Source organism: Helobdella robusta (assembly GCF_000326865.2).
Source record: "Helobdella robusta unplaced genomic scaffold HELROscaffold_36, whole genome shotgun sequence".
Lineage (NCBI taxonomy): Eukaryota > Metazoa > Annelida > Clitellata > Rhynchobdellida > Glossiphoniidae > Helobdella > Helobdella robusta.
Window position 1 is genome coordinate 894,233 of NW_008704742.1, and position 9,503 is coordinate 903,735.

The 9,503-nt window shown below is 32.9% G+C and overlaps 2 protein-coding genes across 2 annotated transcripts in view; one reads left to right on the forward strand and one right to left on the reverse strand.

Moving 5' to 3' along the window:
- Positions 1 to 910, reverse strand: part of HELRODRAFT_83308 (hypothetical protein) — a gene marked incomplete at both ends in the record, with an annotated part of 53,262 nt that extends 52,352 nt beyond the window's left edge. The window contains one exon of the mRNA XM_009023422.1: positions 809 to 910. Coding sequence (XP_009021670.1) covers positions 809 to 910 — 102 coding nt within the window. The remainder of the gene's footprint in view (positions 1 to 808) is intronic.
- Positions 911 to 1,257: 347 nt separating this feature from the next.
- HELRODRAFT_176086 (hypothetical protein) lies at positions 1,258 to 8,421 on the forward strand (the record flags this gene model as incomplete). Its single annotated transcript, XM_009023423.1, has 6 exons — positions 1,258 to 1,287; positions 1,499 to 1,577; positions 2,726 to 2,778; positions 5,974 to 6,029; positions 6,245 to 6,349; positions 8,178 to 8,421. 6 exons carry the CDS (start codon positions 1,258 to 1,260, stop codon positions 8,419 to 8,421), a joined length of 567 nt encoding a protein of 188 aa, XP_009021671.1.
- Positions 8,422 to 9,503: the final 1,082 nt, after the last annotated feature.

Below are 9,503 nucleotides of genomic sequence, written 5' to 3' on the forward strand. Positions count from 1 at the left end.
AACTATTCAGTCCTTGGCTAAATTCACTTTTCAGGGCATCTCTAAAACTCAAATAAATTATATAATGTTTTAAACAAACCCTCATCCTAACTAATAGAACATAAGTACTAGTAATTAGTACTAATCAATTTAATTTGACTATTTATTTACACACATAAAATAATTTACATCAAAAAGAGTGTTTCTTTATCTTGTTTTGGTTGACATGTCAGGTCAGTCAGTAAAAGACTTCGAATTAGAAAAGTACCTGGTTCGAACGCTGTTTGTTCAAAACTCACACTAAATTCTTCATGATCATACATACAAAATGTGTGATGCATGGCCATAAGAAATTTAATTGCAACAAAAAACGAATTTATAATAATCAAATGCTGTGACAAGTAGCTATGGCATGCATTTGTCAGAGGGTAATTGTAAATGGTAAATAACAAAAAGGGTTAAAAAAGGTTAAAGGCCTAATGTCTAATCATTAGACTCTAATGATAATCTCACCCAAAGTTCAAAAGAATAAACATAAATAAACAAAACACTAACATTTGTACATGATTACGTGTAAAGTAAACCAGTAAACGATAAACGACGCATCACACACAATGCATGTGATAGGTGGGAATTCTTTTGTCATATTCGAACATCATCCCTGCACACACTGAAACAGGACCAGGCGTCTTTAGCTTTTTTTAACCTCTAGCCAAGACCTAGACTTAGAAGATGTAGGCGGGCCATACGCCGAATAAAAGAACAAAGAACAAATTTGTACCAAGCCGTGCCGCTGATTGAATTTTTGCCACAAAACGAACAAACCAACCTTAGCTAAATACCCTGTAAGGAAACTGTCAACATGATTGATAAAAACTGTTTTTTGACCAGTTGTTGGCCAAGAGGGAGCAGTTTCTTGTTCCGATGCCATGGTAGCCGACCAAAATTGAAAAAAGTCAAAGATAATAAATATAATTATTCTATTAATAACCCAAACCATTGAGGTATGGGCTAAAGGTAGACACATAGCTTCAATCTTTCATAATGGCGAGAGGTAGTGTTATATCGTTTTTATGTTAGTTTTTTTTTCATTTTTTTTATCTAATGTAATTTCGTAATAACTTTTACTGTAGATTGGCGTTGAGTGGTTTGTCTACGAGCTAAACCGTATAAAACCAACTTATTGAACCCAATAACAGTATATAAGAAGGAAAGTACAACACAAGAGTTTTCGCCGTATGCCAGGAATTCTATAATTCTGATATAAATAACCACGGGATGTCTGTCAAGTACGACAAGCTCAAATCTGTTCGCATATACGTACACCAAAAAAGTATAATAAATTTGCATATATATTATATCAAAAAATACGTCTTTTTTCGTTTTTCTTAAATTCATTCCAAAAAATAAATTCAAATTTAAGTTTCACCATTGTTAATTTTTTGTTTAATTTTTAGTTATAATGAGGAAATATCTAATTTATTTAATAGATTTCTGGTAACATAACACACCATTGAAGCCATGCCTTTACTTTAAAACGACTCTTACAAATAAATTTGAAGACTATGCTAGTCAAAAATTTGGACCTTTCCTAAGAGGTCTGTGGAAGTAAATTTTTCAGTAGTACAGATAAGGATGATTAAAAAAGAAAGATATCCGACCAGAGCCGGATACCATTGCTAGATATCTTTTAAATAGCTTTAATTACTGATCTATTCTAAATAAGCTGTCTAGGTTAATATAGAGTAAGTCCTCAAGAGAGGACACCGACAGGGAATGTTGAAACTGCCCGCTTTTCTGAACTATCCTATTCTGAAGACTCAGCAATAAATTTCAAATAGTCTTTAATATCTCATTTTCTAAAATATTTTCAATTTAATGTATTCAGAAAATTTAAACATTTCTGTACTGCTCTCACGGATTGAATAATATGTTAGTTTCTTGGGATATTCTCATGCCTTCCTTGTAGATATAATTTCTTAGCTGGGTGCCTCTTCCTCCTTTTCATCCTTTTGATTTTATCTGCATTGGCGTTTAATCGTTTCTTTGTTTTCTCGAATGTTCGCAATTTGTGTTTTTCCGCATTGAAGTTTTTTATCAATTTTTCTAATGCTATTTCCATCATTAAAAAAAACATTAGTTCATAAATTGTCTGCTCTTTTAGGCTTAAAAGGCATTTTGTACTAAAAAAACATGTCCATATGTCGTTACTTTAAAAAGTCCGTTCTTGAGGGGCTATTTAACATACGGAACAGTTCCGTGCCCAGCAATACTATCCATTACTCTTCACTCTTCACTGTCCGCTTTTTGGGATCTCGCTCTTGAGGACTTTTACTGTATCATGTTTGCTTTTCTTCCACCACGTGGTAGCATGCCGTGTATATCCAGCGCACGGAGTAAAACCTCAGAAAATACACTGTAGTATCTATAATATTTATTATAATTGGGCATATAATATAATTATAATTGCCTTTTTATTACAAAAAGGGCAAACTAAAATATTTAGTTAAACTATTTGGCTAGAAACTGAAATATTATAGCTAAACTCTCATTTCAACTAAATTACTATTTTTTATTTAATCTATGAAGGAAACTAAAAAAATTGTTAAAGTATTAGTTTAAATTAGTTTTAATTGGAATGTGTTAAATATTTCATTTAATCAGATGGAATATGGATCTTCAGCCTTTTTAGCATGTATACATTAAATCACCCGTCAACAAAATATTTGAATTCAAAATTATTTAGGTACGCTAAAGCTGAAACTAGTTCTTGATAAAGGAATAACTTTGCTGAACCAGGTCGGTGCATGGCAATCAAAATAAATGCAAGGAATGTTATTAACACGTGTTATAACGTTAAATTATGCACGAAATGATTTTATTCCTTGCAAGATTGTGTTCAATGTACTTTTAACGTTGCTTGCACATAAATACACATTAATTTATGATGTAGTTTGGAAATCGATTCAAATTTATGTGCTTCCAATCTGCCTTCTCTTTTGACATGGTTTTGAACACACAGGTTTGGATGGGTATATTAACAACTTTCAAAATTTCTTTCAAAGATGCAAACATTCTTTGTGTAAATAATAGCTACATCTATTTTTTGTTAATTTCTTTTTAAAAAATTATTATTGCCGTTTATAACACTGTCTGCCAACAAGTCAATTTGTTCTAGTTTTTTGTTTTGTTTTTTTCTAGTTTTTTTTTGTGTTTGTTCTTCAAATAAAATTTTTACGAAGATAAATTTTGTTGTTTTCACTCCATTAATCATTATTCACATGTGTAATTTTCATTTGAGTATCACAAACACTGACAAATATTTAGACTAAATTTTGTTGCAAAATGAAAATTTTTAGTTCATTGAATGCACGGAATTGCATAGTTTTTACTAAGTTTTTAAAGCTCAGTTATTTTGTTTTACACGTAAAAAACCACAAATTTACGAAAATTATTTCAGATTATTTAAAATTTCAACAACCACATACCAGCAAGAGAATGAATCATAACTCGGACACGAAACAGCATGGAAGCAGCAAAATGCTAAACAGCTGAATAGCGAAGCAGGCAACTTTTTAAACTGGTTTGCTTAAAATGTCGATATCGTTACCATTGGTCCATTCAATTTCCATTTTAAAATTTCTACCTACGTTTTTCTAATTTATTTCAACATAAGTATTTTTTATTTACTTTTTCTATTGAATCAATCGAGGTCATTTCAATTTATCAATTACAACGAATGATTTTATCGCCAAAAACGAAAAAATAAATAATAAATAAATAATTAAATAAACATATGAATAAATAAATAAATAAAATAAATATATTATATATATAATATATATAATGTATATATAATATATATATATATATATATATATATATATATATTGTTGCATTTGCATTTACAATTTAAGACGATTAAGCACACACACACACACACACACACACACACACACACACATATATATATATATATATGTTGGTAATGGACCATAATTTTTACAATATTCTATAAATTCTACCGAATGTTTGGCGTTAATATGTTTGTAGTTCGTTTTTTCGATTTTTCAATTTTTGTTGTATATTGTAAAAATGACAACCTCACTTCCAACCCGGCGCTTAACGAACAACGAAAACAAAGAAGTAATAAAAACTAGCATCGTAAATAGTGACAAAGAAGAATATGATGCTATCGATGAAGAAAAGGAGACCAAAGAAGATGACCAGCCAATTAAGAAACCTGACACCTAATTCGCATCAAAGTTCAATTTTACACCAAAGTTAATTTTTACAACGTCAAAGTTCATCTTGACAAAGTCAATATTTCCCTATATATACAACAAGGAGCACTGACGATGATTCATTCGGAATCGAAATATGGCCTTATTTGCAGCATGAATTCGAAAAATAAGTTTATTTTGAATTTTAATAAACTAAACGTTCACCAAAAAACTTTAGTGAGAAAAATCGAAAAAACGAACTACAAACATAATAACGCCAAACATTCGGTAGAATTTATAGAATATTGTAAATATATATATATATATATATATATATATATATATATATATATATATATATCTTTGCTTATAAAATCCACTGACGTTTTTGCATGAATTAATTTTTTGTTTAATTTTGTTTGAATATTTTGTATTACAATTTTAAAAAAGTTATTAAGTCTATTCCAAACGTTAAAATCAATTTTTACCAATAAAATTAACGCAGCAGAAATAAACCTATAGGTTGCGTCAATTTTCAGTATCTCGCTCCTCTAAATCTTCCTTCGTCTATTATAGTTAGCAACTATTTTGTACTGGTTTAGTTTCTTTCATGTTTAATATTCTTCGTAATTTTTATCATTCCTTAACTTTACAAAAACTGCATATTAAGGATATCTTATTATTCATCCGTTTTGCCTCACGTTTTCAGGGTTGGTATGGGGATGGTCTTACATGCTTTCTGAGCGGGCTGACTGAACCGGTTGAAGTCATAGCTCGGTGTTACATATTTATGATCTGACAAGCATGTTAACAAAATAAACTATAAAAATAAGAGTAGGACCATCATGTTCATACGTAAGTATATGCATGTACAGTCAGTCCTCCGTATAACGAATTTGATGGTTCCAAGAAAAAAATTCGTTATATAGAATTTTCTTTATATAGAGTCGGTTCGGGGAAAAAAATTTATATTGCCTAATATTTATTTTTTCTCTTTATTACTCTTATTATTAATTATATATGTATGTATATATATAATTAAAAAATAGTTGGAAGGAGACCATTATTTTATCGAGTGTTGTATAAATTCTACCGAATTGTTGGCATTTATCAATTTAAAGTTTGTCTTTTCAATTTTCCTTACTAGAATTTTTTGGAAATTGTTCAATTTGTTGAATATAAAGTTAATATTAGAGGAAAATTGAAAAGACGAACTTTAAATTTATTAATGTCAACAATTAGGTAGAATTCATGCAATAATACTGTATATATATATATATACATATATATATATATATATATATATATATATATATATATAATTACTGAAATAATTGGATAGTATTTTATTTAGCCTTTTAAAATGTTAAATATTAATTTTAATTATGTATATGCACATAGAAACAATTCAAGTTCAATATTTGAAAATATTTCATTTATCAACGAAAGATGATCCAGTGAAAGAATTAAAACGCAATAGTTAGAAACAAACTTCCATGAACTGAAATGCTAATAAACGGAGAGATTACAGCAGCATTTTAAACATTCCACAGGAGTGAGCATGATCATATTAATTATATGCAGCCAGCATCTGTACGTAAATATTTCAAGTGTGCGAACAACAGTGGATGAGTAAGCAGTTTTATATTTCCAAATGCGCTCCATTTCATCGTTCAACATTTTAAATGAATGTTCAAGTGAATCTATATTAATCTGTCTGCCATATGCAGCATAGCTTTAAATTTTTAATGCATTTAAATTGCTTCCACAGCTCACACCGCCGGTTCATATGCACATTATAATGCAAGCTTTCAACTTCTCCAGCAGGTAGATTAGTGCTGCCTCCTGATTCAGTATATTTTTAGATACACTATATAATATATATATATATATATATATATATATATATATATATATATATAATTATAATATGTGTGCGTGAGTGCGTATGTGTGTTTGTGGTCTGCGCATTTTATAACTTTTGATGTTATGAATAAAATAAATCAATGATTTTAGTTACCATGTACAAAAATTAAAAACAGTTCAAATGATATGGATGATATGTTGTATGATCTTTCTGTTGGAGGTGATGCGATATGCAAGGACACCTATCATATCAAATATTTCTGTTTATTAACTGGACAAAAGTATGTCGCATCTGTCTCCAATTATTCTTATCGTTAACAACTGAGAAAATCTTTTTTCACATGTTCTTTTAAGGTTAGAGATAAACTTTCCAACTTTCATGAAATTGCTTTCATATCGCTTAATTAAATATAAGAGCTCCCCTCCTGGAATTCATTTCGTGATGCGATGACCAAGACGGCTGGTAAGGTTCTTGGTCATGCTGTTCCCATGCCTCATGAATGAATCTCAACCGCAACAAAGGCGTCTGATCAAAACGAAACTGCAGGCTAGACTTAGTGACATGAAAGAAGCCATTCGCTCTCATCGTGGAGACAGCTGCGTAGAGATCGTCAGGTTTCGGCGGCCAAACTGGTGGCGGATGGTGAAGTAGCCTTGCTGAATGAACGGATCAAGGACGCTTTTGGTCATTTCTGGAAACTGTCTCTAGCCCTATTCTTAGTGGTACTGGCCGGTTGATTAGTGACGGAAGTTAAAAGCTAGAGAGATGGAGAGAATACTACAGCCAGCTGCTCAACCGCCCAATGTCGGCGCCCTCGCAGGAATTGCTGGATTTTGCTGAACCCACTGCCTCAGACCCCGGGGTTGTCACTGAACTCCTTTCCGTAGCTAAGATTGTCGCGGCTATAGAAACACTAAAAAGCGGCAAAACACCGGGTTTGTGTAACATTTATCCAGAGATGCTTAAATCAGGTGCACCTATGTGTGCTAGTTGGCTGCACACCCGGGTGTTGCGGTCCGGTGCGACCCCGGATGATTGGAGGAAAGGTATCATCATTCCGTTTTACAAGGGTAAAGGATCGTGCCGTGAATGGTAAAACTATAGAGGCATCACTTTGCTGTCAGTTTCAGGCAAGGTGTTTGCCCGCGTCCTTCTTGATCGCATCCGTTCTCTCTTGCTGTCTCGGCGCCGAGGAGAGCAAAGTGGCTCCACGTCTGATAGGTCTACCATCGACAGCATATTTACGCTCTCACTTCTTCTACAGACCAGACGTGAATTTGGTAGACCTCTCTGGATTGCTTACGTTGACTTGAGAGCGGCTTTTTATTCAGTCAACAGGGATGCTATGTAGCTGATGTTCCGTGGTTTGGGCATCCCCGATCACCTGATAAAACTGTTTAAGACTCTATACACTCACACCTTGAGCTGTGTTAGATCGGAGGGACAATGCTCTCGGTTGTTCGAGATTGATAGCGGCGTCATACAGGGGTGTACACTTGCGCTGGATGAGTTCTTGGCTCCAATGGTTCATGGAGCGTTTCGTACACAAAGGTATGCTTGGCGCCACAATCGGCAGGAAGGTGTTCACGGACCTGGACTATGCAGATGATGTTGCTCTGCTTGCTGAGATGCAAGATGTTCTCATATTGTCGTTGGCCAAAGAGGCAAAGTTTTTTGTTTTAAAAATCAACTGAGACAAAACAAAAAGTCAGGCAATCTCTCTGGGCGATCCGCCACCCGCGTCTGTCCCTGTGCTGGGTAATGACGTACAGATTGTGGATTTGTTTCTATATTTCGGCTCCCAAATACACTCGTCAGACAGTAATGACGCTGAAATTTCGCGTCAAATCATCATTGTCCGCGCGTGTATGAGGTCCCTGGATCGTGGTATATGACACACGGGCATTTCGGTGACGACCAAATTTTGATTGTATTACGCATACATCATCCGCGTGCTGCTCTATGAATGCGAGGCGTGGTCAACTACCGGGACTCATTTGAAGAGACTAGACGCTACAGATCAATGGTGCTTGCGCATGAGCCTTCTGCGTCACCAACGTTGAGGTGGGAAGAACACAGCAGCCCTCCGTTTCCTCACTCCTGTTTAGGCGTTGTCTAAAATTTTTTGGTCACATAGCTCATGCCAATCCTATGGAGGATCATTACCGGGCTTTAAAAGCTGTCATAGACCGACCGTCACCGGACTGGACTCGACCGCACGGCCGTCCAAGACAGTCATGGATCCCTCAGTGGAGAAGAATCTGTCCCTCATCAACTACGGTCCTTACTTGGCTTGCTCATGATCGCTTAATGGAAGCACCTTGTAAACACGGCAACGTCCCGTTATTATGATAATAATCATAAATATAGAGATACCTCGAATCAACTTATTTTTAGGGATGTCAACTAAATCTTAACTATATATATATGGACGCGTGTCGTTTACTTATTCAACTTCAATGCTGTTCAAAGTCTCAAAATTCTGTTGAATGATTCTTATTTTTTATTTGAATGGTATCAAAGATAGTTTAATTTTTAATTTGTTGCCGCACAGAGCCTCTCATACTGCGTTAGCTAACAAAATTAAAGCCTGAATTTTCGAAATTGTATTACCATATTATATTATCATATAAAATTGTAAATTATTATTAAACAAACATATAACACGGATGAAAATGTCAACATGCAAACATAAACAAACATAGAGAAACAGAAATATGTACATAATATATATATATTTTTTTATTTAGGATTCAGACTCAGATATACAGTTGTACAGTTATACCAGATACAATTGACTTTCCTAAACAACTGTATATATATATATATATATATATATATATATATATATATATATATATATATATATATATATATATATATTCATATTTAGAGAGGGAAGAGAACATTATAATTGCACAAATTTAGATGTATTAGTTAGATGTTTGTATTATGTATATGTACGTATTATTATCTATGTATGTGTGTGTATGTGTATGTGTTTCTTTGCATCAGTTGGTTAGCATACCGGTGAGTAGTATATAAAATGCAATCATGTAGGCTTTAAACATTCGTTTCAAGTTTTCCAAGCTCTCGAATTTTGAAGGTGAGTTCGATTGATTTAGTTTTGTTTTAACTGTAGCACTAGGATGTTTGTGTAGCACTAAAATTATTAATAATGACAATTTTTAGCGCTCTTATAAAATAATAGGTGCAGTTTTTTAAGGTAGTTACTTGTAATATTGATAATAATAATATTGTGTCATTTGACCTGATGGAATCAATATTAGTTGATATTTTGGTAAAAAATTAATTGAAAATTACGTGCGCAGTGGCCATCAATGTACATAATAATGTATAAAAAAACCGATCATTTTTTTAAATTACGACAACAATTTATTAACCAATTACTTTCCATTCAACTAAAGTTAACC